At 52.8% G+C, this 15,621-nt stretch overlaps 3 protein-coding genes across 4 annotated transcripts; 2 read left to right on the forward strand and 1 right to left on the reverse strand.

The window, feature by feature from the left end:
* Positions 1 to 566: 566 nt before the first annotated feature.
* Positions 567 to 6,786, reverse strand: EEF1AKMT3 (EEF1A lysine methyltransferase 3). The gene is made up of 3 exons (XM_021687307.1): positions 6,463 to 6,786; positions 6,228 to 6,339; positions 567 to 1,217 (listed from the first exon to the last, which is right to left on the reverse strand). The coding sequence occupies exons 1-3, from the start codon at positions 6,637 to 6,639 to the stop codon at positions 826 to 828; spliced, it is 681 nt and encodes a 226-aa protein (XP_021542982.1). The 5' UTR covers positions 6,640 to 6,786; the 3' UTR covers positions 567 to 825.
* A 436-nt stretch (positions 6,787 to 7,222) lies between these two features.
* METTL1 (methyltransferase 1, tRNA methylguanosine) lies at positions 7,223 to 10,205 on the forward strand. 2 transcript variants are annotated; one of them, XM_021687305.2, is made up of 6 exons: positions 7,223 to 7,364; positions 8,073 to 8,236; positions 9,187 to 9,371; positions 9,462 to 9,575; positions 9,731 to 9,832; positions 9,995 to 10,205. In XM_021687305.2, the coding sequence occupies exons 1-6, from the start codon at positions 7,252 to 7,254 to the stop codon at positions 10,148 to 10,150; spliced, it is 834 nt and encodes a 277-aa protein (XP_021542980.1). In that variant the 5' UTR covers positions 7,223 to 7,251; the 3' UTR covers positions 10,151 to 10,205. The 2 variants fall into 2 exon arrangements, with proteins under 2 accessions (XP_021542980.1, XP_044770710.1); XM_044914775.1 differs by having other exon boundaries at positions 9,731 to 10,205.
* An 86-nt stretch (positions 10,206 to 10,291) lies between these two features.
* Positions 10,292 to 15,608, forward strand: LOC110577862 (25-hydroxyvitamin D-1 alpha hydroxylase, mitochondrial). Its single transcript, XM_021687306.2, has 10 exons — positions 10,292 to 10,332; positions 11,658 to 11,855; positions 12,497 to 12,687; positions 13,218 to 13,420; positions 13,500 to 13,700; positions 13,787 to 13,959; positions 14,167 to 14,339; positions 14,545 to 14,623; positions 14,908 to 15,105; positions 15,419 to 15,608. The coding sequence occupies exons 2-10, from the start codon at positions 11,661 to 11,663 to the stop codon at positions 15,530 to 15,532; spliced, it is 1,527 nt and encodes a 508-aa protein (XP_021542981.1). The 5' UTR covers positions 10,292 to 10,332; positions 11,658 to 11,660; the 3' UTR covers positions 15,533 to 15,608.
* The last annotated feature ends 13 nt before the right edge of the window (positions 15,609 to 15,621 follow it).

Genomic DNA, 15,621 nt, shown 5'->3' on the forward strand with positions numbered 1-15,621 from the left:
TTGAAAGGGAGAGAATGGAGGCCAGGAGTCCAGAGGAGGTGATATGTGGCCCAAGGAGTAAAAGAGAGCCCCAAGCAGAGGTAGCACAGTGGGAAGAGAAAAGAGGTGAAGACAAAACACATTAGCAAGGAAGGACAGGGCTTGGAAACCTAAGGAAAACTCAAAGATGAGAAGAACCTAGTACTTAGTGATCACGGTTCCAGCTCCAAAAAGGATGAAGAAGCTGTAGTCCAAAGGACAGCTCTGCTGCCCATCCCCAGCATCAGGGCAGGCAGGACTTGACCCAGTTAGAGCCATGGTCCCCCCAGACTCTGTCTCCAGAAGCAAGAAGTGTGTAGTCTGAGGTTTCTTCCTTCCTAGCCCCCCAGCAAAAGCATGAGTTCACTGGATGCAGAGATGATCTTCTTTCCCTTTAAAAAAAAATTCCATTCGAATCTGGCAGGAAAAAAAAAAAAGTCCATTCTGTATAAAAAAAACAACAGCAGGACTGGAAGGGTTCAGGAACAGTCTCTCTGCAGCCACTGATCTCACCTCCCATTTGCCCCCCCCACCCCTAAAAATCCTGGACACCTTCCTCATTTTGTCCTCTGAGAATGGGAACTGGGAACTTCCTTTGTGCTCTAACCCAGTGCTATTTAGGGCTCTAAGATTCCTAGCAAGCAGGCACCTCCCTGCATCAGCCTAAGAGTATCTGGGGCAACAAAGAGGGAAGGAGGAAAGAGAGAGGCAAGGGAAACCCAGACTTTTCTTCCCCATGTTTATGGCTTTGGAGATACAGCAGTTCCTTTCTTAGGACAAGGGGTTCAGAGGAGCAGAAGGGTGATGTCAAGCAGGTCTTGGTTCCCTGTGCCTGGCCCTATAGATGTTGACATTCTCATCCTCATCCCGCTGGGCCAGCTCCAGTTGGAAATGCTGGGGCAGGAGGTGCTGAAAGAAGCTCTCTGTCCCGTGCTCCTCTCTCATCTTGGAGGCCAGATAGATGGTGCCATGGGGCCCGCATAGGTGTTGGAGAGTGCCCAGCAGCAGTGGGAAGGTGGGCTCCAGGTACACGATATCAGCCCCCAGCACCAGGTCATAGTCTCCAGGGAAGACATGCTGGTCAATCCCCCAGGACAAGGCGCGGACCTGGGCCTGGCCTCCAGCTGGCACATTGGCCTGGACGTTGCCCTGGATCTGCTCTAGGGCCAGGGGCAGGTCAGTGATGGTAACATCCCCCCCTGAGAGAGAGGAAGGAGGAGAAATGCAAGTCAGACCGACCAACCAAGGAGTCTCGGCTCCTACCCAGAAGGTCCAGAGACCACAGGGCCTAGAGGACGGTGTTTTGACAGCACGGGAGTGTGCACTTTGGCTTTTAGTTACCCTAACCTCCATCTCACCCCCTGCCATGCTCATTACTCGTTACTCTACGTTCTACAACATCAACGTTGTCTCGGAGCTAATCTTCAACCTCTCTGCCCAACACACAACTGTCAGATGTCAGCAGAAGCCTGGGCAGGACTAAGCTGGAGACAGACTATGTATGTATCCAGCCCCTACTTACCCAAACCCAACTTCATGGGTCTGGAAAGCTTCCCAGAAGATATGGCCTCAGCGCGCCTTAAAGGACAAGTAGGAGTTAGTTAGGTGGAGCTTTCCAAGCAGATAACAAAAAGTACAAAGGCCTGGGGGCGAGAGCAATGCATATTCAAGGAAGGCTGAACCTTAGGGAATGTGGAAGGAAGGAGAAAATTATCAAGACCTAAGGATAATGATGACATGCTGAAGAGACTCAGGCTTGATCCCGAGGGTGGTATGTTTTATAGGTAGAAGCAGAGAGTGAAGATAATCAGATTAGCACCTCAGAAAGCTCCATTCATGCAAGAAATATATGTATTGAGCCCCTACTAAGTTCTGGCAGCACAGTGGTGAGCAAGATAAAACCTCAGCCTTCCTTAAGTTTTATTAGAAACGTAGAGACACACTAGGTACTGCAAAACTAATCATGATCATGACGACTGTTACAGACCCAGGAAGTATTAAGAATTCATTCAGGGCGCCTGGGTGGCTCAGTTGGTTAAGCGACTGCCTTCGGCTCAGGTCATGATTCTGGAGTCCCGGGATCGAGTCCCACATCAGGCTCCCTGCTCGGCAGCGAGTCTGCTTCTCCCTCTGACCCTCCTCCCTCTCATGCTCTCTATCTCATTCTCTCTCTCAAATAAATAAATAAAATCTTTAAAAAAAAAAAAAAAAGAATTCATTCATTCATTAATATTTATTATGTGTCTCTATGCCAGGTGCTGAGAATATAGCAGTGAACCACTCAGATAAGAATCCCTCCCCTCATAGGGATTACAGTCTAGTGGCAAAAAATGGGCAACAAACAAAACAAATCAAAGAAAATACACTGTACATCAGATGCTACAGTGAAGCATTAAGCAGAGAACGGGGTAAGAATTTTGCTTCAGAGATGGGGCAGGGAATGTAATTTTAAACTGAGTGGTTAGGAAAAGCCTCACTCAACAGATTATGTTTGGGCAAAGACCTGAAGGAAATGATGGAGCAAACCATGTGGACCTCTCAGGCTAAATGTACCAAATAAGGGACTAACAAGTGCAAAGACCTTGAGGCAGGAGAGTGTCAGCAGGTCTAAGAAAAAGCAGGAAGACCAGTGGCTGGAGCAGAGGCTGCTGGAGATGCTCTCTCTCCCTCTCCCTCTGTCCCTCCCCCCACTCTCTAAAATAAATAAACAAATAAAAATCTTTGAAATAAACAAATGAATAAAAGGATCACTCTGACTGCTGTGATGAGAAAGGACAGCAGAGGGGCAAGGTCAAAAGCAAAGAGACCAGTTAGGAGGCAGCTACAGTAACCCAGGTGAGAGGTGATGCTCATTTGAACCAGGGCATTAGCCACATCTAAGAAGTGCTCAGATCCTGAATGATTCTGAAGGTACAGTCAACAGGATTTGCTGAGAGACTGGACACACAATACTAGAGAGAGAGGATGTCTGACCCGACTAACTAGAAGACCGAAATGCTATTTACTCGGTGGAGAAGGCTGTAGGAGGAGCAGGACTGGACAGAAAGATCATGAGTTTCTGTCTAAGTGAGATGCCCATCAGATAATCACATGAAGATATCGGGTAGGTAGGACGTTCCACAAACAAATCTGGAGATGGAAATGGGAGTTATAGGGTCATGAGCACAGAAAGGGCATTAAAGCCATGAGGTGATGGGATTGCTGGGGAGTGTAGACAGAAAAGGGAAGGGTCAAAGGACCACTCCTGAGCTCCGGGGCACTCAAACTTACAGTTGTCAAGAGGAAAAGGAACCAACAAAGGAGACTGGAAAAGAGTGCCAGTGAGGTGGGCAGAAAGCAGAAGTGTGGTACCCTGGAAATGAAAGGAAGCACGTCAAGGAGGAGGGAGAGTCAAATGCTGCAAAGTCAAGTCAAGTGGGCTCATCACCGACTCCTGTACTTACCAACATGGAGTTGGAAATGAAGCTCACCACCTTGACTGCTGCGACTGGGGGTGGGAATGTGGAATGGACTGAGGAAAGAAGAGTAAGACAGGTACTACAGACGAAGAGGATTAACTCTTTTGAGTTTTGGTGTAAAGCAGAACAGAGAAATGGGGTGGTAACTGAAAGAATATGTAGGACAACAGTTTTTTCTAAGAGAAAATATAGCATATTTATAGATGTATATAGGGGTATGTGTATCTATTCAGAATGTTCCAGAGAAAAGAAAAAACTGTTAACGCAGGAGGGACTGGGGATGGGGAGGAGGTTCGCTGGAACAATGTCTTTGAGTAGATGAGAAGGTTCAGGGTCTTGTGACAAATGGAGGGCTTGACCTTAGCTACGAGCACAGAGTGTTTATCCATGGTAACAGGAGAGAAGGCAACACTTAAAATAGACACAGGCAGTTAGGTGAGTAGACATTGTGATAGGAACATGTGAACATGTTCTATAAGAAAACAGAAGCAATCAGAAGAGATGGGCAACAAAGTCATCAGCTGAGGGTGAAGACAGGGGAGGAGGCATGTAGAGGTTCGAAGGGCAAGAAGATAAGAAACAGATGTTTGGGAGAGCGGAAGAATACGTGGACAAGGGAAGTGTAATAGACTAGCTGGGCAGCAGTTAAGGACTTGCCTAAGGTTAGTAAAGACAAATTCAAAATGAAACCAGTCAGCACGGTTGTATATATACTAGGAGGGCCTAAACTAACCTGGAGGTGGGGATATCAAAGAGGCCTTCCCTTGGAAGTGATGTTTGAGCTGAGCACTGAAGGATGCATATGAATTAACCAGGTGGTCCAAGGATTCCAGGCATAGAGTACAGTCTGTATGAAGGCTCCACGGATGGGAACATCAAGACAGACTTGAGACCCTGAGAGACGGGTAACAGACAGCATGAGGAGCACAAGAAAGAAGGGAGAGGCACAGAAAGAAGCCAGAGAGAAAGGCAGGACCTTGGAGGCCATGCTAAAGGTATTGGTTTGGTCTTGAAAGAACAAGAAGTCATTGAAAGATGGGAGTGAGAGGTGATTATAGCTGCATCTTGAAAAGATCACTCTGCTGGGTAGAGTGGACAGAGGTCTAGGTGGGGGCAAGGAGTAAAGCAGGAAGACAAGTTGGCCTAAATGCAGCAGTGCAGGCAAGTGACTGTGGTGGCATGGACTGGGGAGCCATCAGTGTTGATGGAGAAACGTGAGATTCGAGAGATTTTTAGAAGACAAAATCAGTAGGACTCAAGTAATGGCTATGGGGGTGAGAAAAAGGGGCATGTCAAAGGTGATATCTAGGTTTCCCACTGGGTGGATGATGGTTTGATTCACTGAGATGGGGAAGCCTGAAGGAGAAACAGCCTGCATGCAGGAAGAACACAAGATCTAGTTCCAGCATGCTCACCTTCCCATGGGAAAGCTTGAAGACTTGTGAAAACCCAAGGAAGAAACAACAGTGGCCTGAACTGGAGATGGTAGGAAGAGAAGCAGACAATTGGGGAAATATTAAGGACCTATGACCCACAGATCTGACTGACTGCCGGGATGTGAGCGGGAGAGGGCAAGGGACAAGATGACAGCCAGATTTCTTACTTGGCAGCTGGATAGGGGGCAAAGGAGGAGAAGCCAGTCTTTGAGCAAATGGACATACGTGTTCCCATCCATATTACACACTTTTCTCCCATTTTAGCATAACTGCACACCTCTCCTCTGCTCTTCCTTCGTGGAAAATTTCTTTTAACACTCCCTTGGTTCTTTGTGAGCCTGCTATGTTTGCACTGTTCACCTTCTCATCTGACAGTGCTTCTCTTTGAAGACCCAGGGAGTCAAGGGAGACATAGCCAGAGCATGTCCACCTGCCCTGTGCATACACAGGCATAATTCCCCCACCTTCCCCACTAGACCATAAGCTCCTCCGGAACAGGAGAGCTGTCTCACTCACTGTTGTATCCCAATACCTGGCATGACAGACGACTCCAAATAGATATTGACTGAATGAATACAAGAATGAATGCCTGCCTCTGGGAAGACTTCCCTGAATGTGACCTAGTTGTGTTCCCAAGAACAAAGACATTGGCATTACTAGGGAGATGACATCATAAGTGTTTTAAATGAATGTTTTGGATGTGAGGTTGTGCCTGCCCATTAGATTATAAATTGAGGAACTGTTTCCTTTGTAGTTTTGGATCCTTGACAAAAGTGAAGCAAAATTTTCCTTACTTTTTCCTTTCCCAAGTCTGTGGTGCCTAATTCCTACCCCACTTGCCCCACAAAAAACAACCCTCAAGAATTCACCCTTATTTCTCCCAAGCAGTCAAAACCTTAAAAATCTAATATCTATTCATAATAAAGTTATAAAGCATTCCTCAGGTTTAACACATGCAGATTGCTCCCCCTACAGAATGCCCCCAAAGGGGATGCATTTTGACAAAATACCATGTCGAAAGCAAAGGTGGTTTTAAGTGACAGCATTATTCATGAAATCACAAAGAGCAAAAAGGGTAGAAAAAAACTCCTACTAAGGCCTGCCCGGTTTTTATTTCCTGCCCCCAAATCAACCACCCTGGGTGTTTTCTCTGGCACACAGAAAGAGGCGCGCACACACACACACACACACACTGTTAAAAAGAGACTGGTCTGGTCGCAAATCACTCCCCTCTCCCAAGAATCCAGGGAGTGACAATTTCTCCACCACCCAGCGCCACCCACCCCCCCCCACTCCCGCCACAAAGCTCACGCACCCTGCAGCGCGGCCAAGATCCCCACGATGCCCGTCCCTGCGCCTAGTTCGATCACTTTCTTGTCTCGGAAATCCACATTTTGACTTTCAAAATAGTTGCACAGGCTCAGAGCCTACGGGGGAAAAAGAGAGAAGAGAGAGAAAAAGACTGTCGCGGGGATGTTTCCATATGGAAGAGGGAGAGTCCGAGGTCCGGACCTCCCGGGGACTCTCGCCCAGAGCCGCCCACTCCTCACCGCGTCCCACACGCGCGCCGCCACCCCAAGGCGGGACCCGAAGTTCTGTGTGATGCTCAGCACGTGCCCACAGAAACAGAACCGTATCTTCTCCGAGTAAGAGTCCGCGAAGAGCCCGACTTCCCGCGGGAACACGGATTCGAGCTCTGATTCACGATCTGGGCAGGGGTCCGCCATCTGGCTGAGAGCGCGCGCGGACCCCGCGGCTAGCGCTGGTATCCCGGATCTGGGACCGGGTGGGGGTGGGGGGCCGCGGGTCGTCCCGGCTTCTCCGTGGCACCGAGCCCCGCCTCTCCGAGTTTGCCCTCCTCCCTTCAGTTTGACTTCCTGGAGGTGGGATGAGGAGCTGCCCCTCCCGCTCCGGTCCCCAGCGCACACCGACGGCGCTCACGTCGGACCACGCGGGGCAGACAGGGCCGACAGGTCTGAGACCGGGGGAGAGGGGAAAGGAGTGAGGATTTTTCTGTAGGAAGCGGGGTCCTGGGACTCCTCTCACCTGCGGGGTGCAGAGGTACCTGCAACTAGGATAGTATCCCACACCAAGGAGAAGCGGGCTAACGAAAGAGGTAGGGTGCCGGGTCTGGCCTTGCCAGTCCAGCTGGAGACCCGCGTCGCGAACGCCCCCTACCGCTCCGGCTGCCGCCCACCCTCCCCACCCAGATCCGCGGAGTACACTCTTGGGTCTTTAAGAGGCGGGATCTGTTCTCAACGCTCCTGATTGCGTCATTATCGTGCGCCTGGGCCTTGGTCTCCACGTGGGTTCAGTAGAGAAACCGGGGACTGGGGATCATGGCGGGAGCCGAGACTGGGGACGCGGCAGGAGCTGAGGCCCCGCAGCCCCAGAAGCGCTACTATCGGCAACGTGCTCACTCCAACCCCATGGCTGACCACACGCTGCGCTAGGGAGTGAGCAGGGCAGGGGGGGACGGGAGCAGGGGGAGGCAAAGGAGGGCAGAACGTTCGCAGCAGTCCGAAAGGGCTGTTGTTCTGGACGGTCTGCAGGGTCTCAGACGGACCGGGGAGGATCGGCTGGGTGACGTCAGCTTTAGAGGTGGGTCGGGGAGATTTAGGGGAGGGCGGAGTTGGAGGGTTGGGAGGGGGCGTGGCGTTCTGCCCGAAGTCTCGGTAGCGGTGCAAGTCCGGGAAGGGAGAGTAACTTAGACTGGAGTGTTGCGGGCAGAATGTCGTTTCCACCTTTCGGTTTCGTTGATCGGATTTAATAAAAAGACAAACATACACACAAATCCCGCCCACGCCTTAGTCCATCCTCTTCCCACAGAGCACATAAACAGAGGCAGCCAATCTCTGGGGGAAGGGAACTTGTGACCCAGAAAGGAGAGCTGCCTGACCAGAGTCACATCGACTCCTAGAAGTGGAGATGGGCAGGTCAGCAATCATGAGCCTCATGATGGGCCTGTGATTCACACTTGGGGTTAAGGGTGGTTTCCACTGTGTCTCCTAGAGACCACAGGGCCCACTGTTACAGAATTTTTGAGAACCGCTCTTCCCATTTACCTCCCACCCTTACCCATCCGCCCACTCACACGCAGTACCACTTCCACAATGGCTTGACCAACCTTCTCATGTCCCTCATGTCTTCTCTCCAATAGCCCTGTGAAGCCTGAAGAGATGGACTGGTCTGAGCTATACCCAGAGTTCTTCGCTCCACTGACTCAAAATAAGAGCCATGATGACCCAAAGGATAAGAAAGAAAAGAGAGCTCAGGCCCAAGTGGAGTTTGCAGACATAGGCTGTGGCTATGGTGGCCTGTTAGGTAACACTCTGGCCTTTCCTCTAGGGCACAGAGAGGCAATGCCTAGGTTCTGCTACCTCAGCAGGTTTGCTGGGGGCCATAGTTGGCCTTTCCCCTTCGGACCAGACACCAGCGCTGTGACATCAGTGTGGAGAGCCTCCACCTTCTCTGTACTCTGAGTCTGTGGCCTTTGTCCTGGAGAAGGGAGGGTGTTGTCTCAAATGCCTCTTAGAACTTGGGTTGTCTTGTCTGGCCCCACCCCTGGCCTCAGTCTCTACTTGAGGCATTTCACCTGCAAGGTACCGGGTCAGTGAGCTGGTCAGCACGAGCGTCAGAGATTAGTCACTGTAGCCAGTGATCCTGAACTGTCTTTCTGAGGGATTCCACCACTCTCCCTCTCCATCCCCCTCCTTCACCAAAACTCATTGTTTCTGCTCTACGCTCATGTTTTCAAATTCCTCTTGTATTGTCTGTATTGTCCCAATCCTGCGTGCCAGGCCACTTCTCTATTTTTAGATCTTCCCATAGAGGTAACAGCATGACAGAGAGAGGAAAAACATGGTAGTTGGGGGCAGAAAAGCTCGGTTCAAGTTCCAGTTCTGCCTCTTCTTAGCTCTGTGACCTTCGCCGTTTCTGACCTCAGTATCCTCATCTTCTCGATTTACCACAGAGCGTTAGGAGGATTAACTGAGATGATGTGTGAAAACACTGAAAACTCGGAAGCACTTACAAATATACGTGTATCTGCAGGCCCTCCCACTTCTAGTCCAGGTGACAGTCTTTGGATCTAAGCCTAACCCTAAGCTTAACCCCCTTCTCCAGCATAGAACCAGCCATCTAGGTATCTCTCCGTCCACATTTGCCATTCCTGATTTTGGGAGTTGCACAGTGACACTTCCTTTCCTTTCTTGACCCCTTTGCACTTCCTGCAAGTATGAGGTTGACGATTCCATTCCTGTTTCTGTGTCCAGTGGAACTGTCACCATTGTTCCCAGACACACTGATTCTGGGTCTGGAGATCCGGGTGAAAGTCTCAGACTATGTACAAGACCGGATTCGGGCCCTTCGAGCAGCTCCTGGAGGTGGCTTCCAGAACATCGCCTGTCTCCGTAGCAATGCCATGAAACACCTTCCTAACTTCTTCCGCAAGGGCCAGGTGGGGAGGGGCCCCGGTGGGTTAGGCTGGTAGGCACGTGGGGCACTGAAGCCGGGCTCTCAACCCTGTCGATGCATGTCTGTCTCACAGCTGACAAAGATGTTCTTCCTCTTCCCTGACCCACATTTCAAGCGGACGAAGCACAAGTGGCGAATCATCAGTCCCACGCTGCTGGCAGAATATGCCTACGTGCTAAGAGTTGGGGTGAGTCGGGAGTGAGAGGGAGAGGTGAGTGGCCCATTCGGAGGCCTTCCACTAAGAATTCAGTGGGGGTGCATTTAGGACTCACACCACCACTCCCATCATCCCCCTGCTCAACTGCATGCAGCCCCCCGTCTCGGGTGATTTTGCCTCTGCAGGGGCTGGTATACACCATAACTGATGTGCTGGAGCTACATGACTGGATGTGCACCCATTTTGAAAGGCACCCCCTGTTTGAGCGTGTGCCCCTGGAGGAACTGGTAAGTAGGGGGCCTGAGGGGAGTTGTGAAGAAGGAGGCCTTTTCCAGAGTGGTTCTGTATTCTTTGAACCCAGCTCAGTGCCAGGAGGATGGGATGGGAGTCTCAGGGCCAGGGGCCATCTGAAAGGTGGGCAAGGACTTATCAGACCCTTCTTTTCTCAGAGTGAAGACCCCATTGTGGGACATCTGGGCACCTCAACCGAGGAGGGCAAGAAAGTCTTACGCAACGGAGGCAAGAATTTCCCAGCCATCTTCCGAAGAATACAGGATCCCACCCTCCAGGCAGTGGCCCCCAATCCCACCCCCCTGGGCCACTGACGGCCTGCCTTGCCTTAGCTTGACCCCAGGACCTTCCCAGCTGAGACTGCTAGGGCCGAGAGGCGACAGTCTTTCAAAGAAGTTGGGGAACTGCCCAGGCCAGAAGCCTGGGATTCACAACTGACCTCTCATCTTCTTGCCCGTCTACCACCAACAGAAAGCAAAAGAAGCTAACTGGGAAGGTCAAAAGATCTTGGACCAGAAGGGATGTTTGGAAGGGTGTGGGGTCTTGCTCTTCCTTAGCACTTCCTTCTCCTTCTGGGATCTCCTTCTCAGCTGGAGTGAGGAATACAATTCTCCACTCTCCATCTAAACTGCTTGCTAGACTCAAATCACCTGTCCACTTGTGTTTACTTTGCAGTCCTGGGGATAACATGTATACGTGTGCACATGCCTGTGCTGCTCTTTCTCAGGAACGGCTAGAGCATGTATCACGTGCCTTTTCCCATCCCCCATCCTCTCCCTGCCTGAGACTTGACCTGAGGAATCTGCTGTCTTTATTGTTACTGTCTCTGGAGAGTCCTGGGTCGGGGTAGTGGAGACCCTCTCCTTTTTCATGTTGACCTTCGATTCCAGAACTTCAGAGCTAACTGACTGGCACAGAGCCCAGTGGGGGCAGGGTGGGGGAGTGAGGAGCAGAGAACTAAACTGTGCAAGATTCTGAGGCTAAAAGCAAAAATGGGCTGCTGACTAGAAATCCCCCCCCCCCCCCGCCACAAAGAGGACTGAGTCAGCTGGAGATTCAGAGCACTCACGTAGCCCTTACAACCATCCAAGAGCCCAGAGAAATCTCTGAACTTTTCTGATTTGCAAAAGGTTCCTTTGTTTCTGCTCCTGAAGCCCTAGGTTCCCATGGCTGGAAGGACAGGGTGTGTTGACCTAAGAGACCACCCCCTTCTTCCCAAGGAACAAAGATGAAGGCTCCTGGAGCCATTTTAACCCATTAACTCACCCACCATCTGCCCAGTGTCAGGTACAGGAGGTGGGGAAGATGTGGTAGTGCCAAAAAGTTCTGCTTACCTACGGCAAAGGCGCAGCCCCATAAGCCAAGAATATAAAGCTACAGCTGTGCCTCTTCCCTTCCTGAAGGAGCTGAGGATGGGGAATTCCTGAGGATGGTCCCAAGAGGGCCTGGCTCCCTGAGGAAGTGGGAATACTAGGGACTGACTGTACCTCTGTATCCTAAACCTCACCAGAGAGACTTTCCCAGGAAGAGATCTTTAGGCGGCTGGACTAGGGCACCAGCCCAGAAGGGGGAAACCAAGGCAGACCTCCCTTCCCAAGAGGGTCATTGCAACATGAGACCCAAGAGAGCTGCCAGGGAACCCCAGCCCCGCCTACTGTGCCTGGGTGCTAATCCCCAGCTGGACCACTCAGGAGAGGGGATTGGCTGAGGAGCTTGCAGAGGGGGCGTTGCCACTATCTCACCCAAAGGTTAAATAGGGGTTCAGGCAAGCAAGCAAGATGCCTGAGAGAAGTGCTCTCCTTTGCCGGTTCCCTGACCCAGACCATGACCCAGACCCTCAAGCTCGCCTCCAGAGTGTTCCATCGCATCCACTGTGCTCCCAAGCTAGGTGCCTCACTGGGCTCCAGAGGCTCCGACTCAGCGCCCCGGAGCTTGGCGGACATCCCAGGCCCCTCCACGCCAGGCTTCCTTGCTGAACTTTTCTGCAAGGGGGGTCTGTCACGGCTACACGAGCTGCAGGTAGAAGGGGACGTTCCTGGGAATGGAATGCTGGGGAAGGTGGCTTTGACAACACCAGAAAGGACAGACTAGTGCAGAAAGTAGGAGGAGGGCCAGTGAGAACAGATGCCCATGAATTAGAAAAGTTGGGACTGCGGGCGGTGGTTCCACCTGCGCGGGAGTCCATCCCCACACCCAGCAGAAGAGTGCCCTCAAAAAGCGCCTTCTCGCTGTGCGGAAGTTGGGGCCAGGTAGGTCCAGAAGAAGTGCGCGGGAGGCAGAAACGCACAGTACCTTTCCCTCGCGTCCGACTTAAAGCTACAGGCGCTCCTCTTCAGTTAACTGGGGGTTCGTTCTGAGATAGTCCACGTGAGGAGCCTTCAGGGATTTCTTCGCGTCGGCTCAGCCCAGGTGACCTAAGAGAGGTCCTGAATGTCTGCTTTGTGCGGAGTTCCTCCGCTTTGCCCATCACTCAAACTTCCTAGGGATGGGAAGTGGGGAAAAGAAAAGGAGGAAGGGTTTGCAGCATCAGGGCTATAAACTAGCTGGGAGCCAGTGAAGAAACAAGCTCCCTCTTGCAAAGCCCAGCCAACACCCTTGACGGGCCAATCTGGAAGTCCTGGGCCCGGGGTCTCCAGTGTCCACTGTGCCCATTCTCCCAGGTGCAGGGCGTTTCGCGCTTCGGGCCTGTGTGGTTGGCCAGCTTCGGGAGGGTGCGCACTGTGTACCTGGCGGCCCCTACACTCGTCGAGCAGCTCTTGCGACAGGAGGGGCCCCGGCCCGAGCGCTGCAGCTTCTCACCCTGGGCAGAGCACCGTCGCCACCGCCAGCAGGCTTGCGGGCTGCTCACCGCGTGAGTCCTCTCTGGCCCCAACACCCAAACGCCCAGCTGCGTCCCTCTCCTGTGGCTGGTCTGGAAACAGTCTGTCTCGGGGTGTGGAGGGAGGTTGGCCTTTTCCCCCAACCGTCTGATAAATTGGGCTTCCCACCCCAGCCTGTTTCGTTTAGGCTCAGGTAGAACCCCACCTTTGTCCCCCACCCATCTCCCTGTCTTTGGAGTCTGCAATCCTGGAAATCCGTGGAAGGGGCGAAGGTACCAGGACCTACATGGAATGTGAGATTCCGTGACTCAAGTTACCCAGGAACCCAGCCCCCACCCCACCCCCCTCACCCCCGCCCCGGGGCCAGGAAATGAGCAACGAGGAAGGGGGACGGAAAGCCGGCGCAGGCAGGAGCAGGTTTTTGTACCCCAAGGGAGCAGCCGCAATCCTTTTCCTGGCCACCCCAGGCGAACTCGCTCCATCTTCACTGCCGCCAGCCCCGTCGGGCCGCCTCCACACACCCTCATCCGCCCTGACGCGCCCCCTCTCTGCACACCCGCAGGGAAGGAGAAGAATGGCAGAGGCTCCGCAGCCTCCTGGCCCCGCTGCTCCTCCCGCCTCAAGCGGCCGCCCGCTATGCCGGGACCCTGGACGACGTGGTCCATGACCTTGTGCGGCGACTGCGGCACCAACGGGGACGTGGGGCTGGGCCGCCCACCCTGGTTCGGGACGTGGCAGGAGAGTTTTACAAGTTTGGACTAGAAGGTGAGTCCCAAGACAGGGGCAAGCGTGGGAGGCCCCCGCCTGGTCTCCCGGTGCCCTGACAGCGCCCCCTCGCGCCCAGGCATAGCCGCGGTGCTTCTGGGTTCCCGCCTGGGCTGCCTGGAGGCCGAAGTGCCCCCAGACACAGAGACCTTCATCCGCGCGGTGGGATCGGTGTTTGTGTCCACGCTGTTGACGATGGCGATGCCCGGCTGGCTTCACCGCCTGGTGCCCGGACCCTGGGGCCGCCTCTGCCGAGACTGGGACCAGATGTTTGCCTTTGGTAAGGCACGGAAATGAAGTGGGGATAGGGGAACATAAAGCTGTTCAGGGATGGTGAGGCACCCCTGTACCTTCTCCCCCACACAGCCCAGCAGCACGTGGAGAGGCGAGAGGCTGAGGTAGCCTTGAGGAGCAAGGGAAAGCCTGAGGAGGACATGGGATCTGGGGCACACCTGACCTACTTCCTGTTCCGGGAAGAGTTGCCTGCTCCGTCCATCCTGGGCAATGTGACGGAGCTGCTACTGGCTGGAGTGGACACAGTGAGGTTCTTCTCCATGTTGGGAGCCCCACTTCCAGAGCTTAGCCTCTCCAGCTTCAGGGGCCACTTTGCTGCTGCAGGGGATCCACTATGACCCTTTCGGCCAGCTTGACTTAACACCTCCTGAGCTCCAGACTGCCTCATATTCTGCCCCCCTTTACTGGGTGTCCACTCTCAACACCTCTGAGGCTCTCAACTGTCCTCTCAGGTATCCAACACACTCTCCTGGGCTCTGTATGAACTCTCTCGGCACCCCGAAGTCCAGAAGGCACTCCACTCTGAGATCACAGCTGCCCTGGGCCCTGGCTCCAATGCCCACCCCTCAGCTGCTGCTCTATCCCAGCTGCCCCTGCTGAAGGCAGTGGTCAAGGAAGTGCTAAGGTGAGGGGATGGGAGAGGAGAAGCTAAAGAAAATGTTGGGAAGGGCTGGGGAAGCAGATGGTAAATGGGAGCGGGGAGAGCCAGCAGAGGAAAATGGTACCTACTCCTGGCCAAGATTGGGTTTGGACGTAGGAGGCTTGGGGACAAGAGGGAGGCTACAGCCCCCAGCCTCACCTTGCTGTTTCCCTCTTGTTCTGCAATCCAGACTGTACCCTGTGGTACCTGGAAATTCCCGTGTCCCAGACAAAGACGTTCGTGTGGGTGACTATGTTATCCCCAAAAACGTGAGTAGAGCCTATGGGCCCCTTTTGTTAAGCCATCCCTCACCATCTTGGGCCCCATCCTGTTCTCAAACACTCCATATAAGCCCTTCACCTTCCCTTTGGCCTGAATGCCTCTCTCCGGGATGTAACGGGGCAGTGGAGAAATCATTCCAAAAGTAGCTCCAGAAAACTTACCCCCTCACCAACCAGAGCCCGCCTTTGCTCCAATCCATATATCCTCTTTTCCATGTCCCTCCCTGCATTCATGGGCCCAAACTGACAAGTTTATGTTCTTTCCCCATCAGACGCTGGTCACACTGTGTCATTATGCCACTTCAAGGGACCCTGCCCAGTTCCCAGAGCCAAATTCTTTTCGTCCAGCTCGATGGCTGGGGGAAGGTCCAGCCCCCCACCCATTTGCATCTCTTCCCTTTGGCTTCGGCAAGCGCAGCTGCATGGGGAGACGCCTGGCAGAGCTTGAGCTGCAGATGGCTTTGGCTCAGGTGAGTGATCTCGACATACCTTCCCCAGACATGAGAGACCCTAACCCTCTAAAGCCATGAGCTCTTCTGACAAGCATAGCAAAATATATGACTTGGTAAACCTAATCCTCTGAATACAGCAATCCTGTTTTAAGCTACAGAGTGAGCAAGGGTATTTGGACTATTTTTTTCCCCCTGCCATAATCCCTTAAGAAATTCCCTACTGACCACAGGTGTCATTTCAATATCGACCTAACATAATAATACCCTTTACCAATCAAACCCACCATTGTAGACCCCTCCCAAAGTGATAGCCTTCTTCCTCCCTTTCCAGATCTTGACCCACTTTGAGGTGAAGCCTGAGCCAGGTGCTGCCCCAATCCGACCCATGACCCGGACTGTCCTGGTACCCGAGAGGAGCATCAACCTACAGTTTGTGGACAGATAGTCCCATGGAAGGAGGCTATCATCATCACCCTTTCTCTCATTGTAGGGATTTATTAGGCACAAGACCAAGAGATATGTATTCCCCCTGAG

Source organism: Neomonachus schauinslandi, chromosome 5 (genome assembly GCF_002201575.2).
Source record: "Neomonachus schauinslandi chromosome 5, ASM220157v2, whole genome shotgun sequence".
Taxonomy (NCBI): domain Eukaryota; kingdom Metazoa; phylum Chordata; class Mammalia; order Carnivora; family Phocidae; genus Neomonachus; species Neomonachus schauinslandi.

Coding starts and splice junctions, on each gene's coding strand:
- EEF1AKMT3 (XM_021687307.1), bottom strand. CDS start 6,639: ATGGCGGACCCCTGCCCAGATCGTGAATCAGAGCTCGAATCCGTGTTC. Junction 6,340..6,462: donor CGGCGCGCGTGTGGGACGCG/GTGAGGAGTGGG, acceptor TTTCCCCCGTAG/GCTCTGAGCCTGTGCAACTA. Junction 1,218..6,227: donor GATCTTGGCCGCGCTGCAGG/GTGCGTGAGCTT, acceptor CCTCTCTCTCAG/GGGGGGATGTTACCATCACT.
- METTL1 (XM_044914775.1), top strand. CDS start 7,252: ATGGCGGGAGCCGAGACTGGGGACGCGGCAGGAGCTGAGGCCCCGCAG. Junction 7,365..8,072: donor GCTGACCACACGCTGCGCTA/GGGAGTGAGCAG, acceptor TCTCTCCAATAG/CCCTGTGAAGCCTGAAGAGA. Junction 8,237..9,186: donor TGGCTATGGTGGCCTGTTAG/GTAACACTCTGG, acceptor TTCTGTGTCCAG/TGGAACTGTCACCATTGTTC.
- LOC110577862 (XM_021687306.2), top strand. CDS start 11,661: ATGACCCAGACCCTCAAGCTCGCCTCCAGAGTGTTCCATCGCATCCAC. Junction 11,856..12,496: donor CACGGCTACACGAGCTGCAG/GTAGAAGGGGAC, acceptor CCATTCTCCCAG/GTGCAGGGCGTTTCGCGCTT. Junction 14,340..14,544: donor GTGGTCAAGGAAGTGCTAAG/GTGAGGGGATGG, acceptor TCTGCAATCCAG/ACTGTACCCTGTGGTACCTG.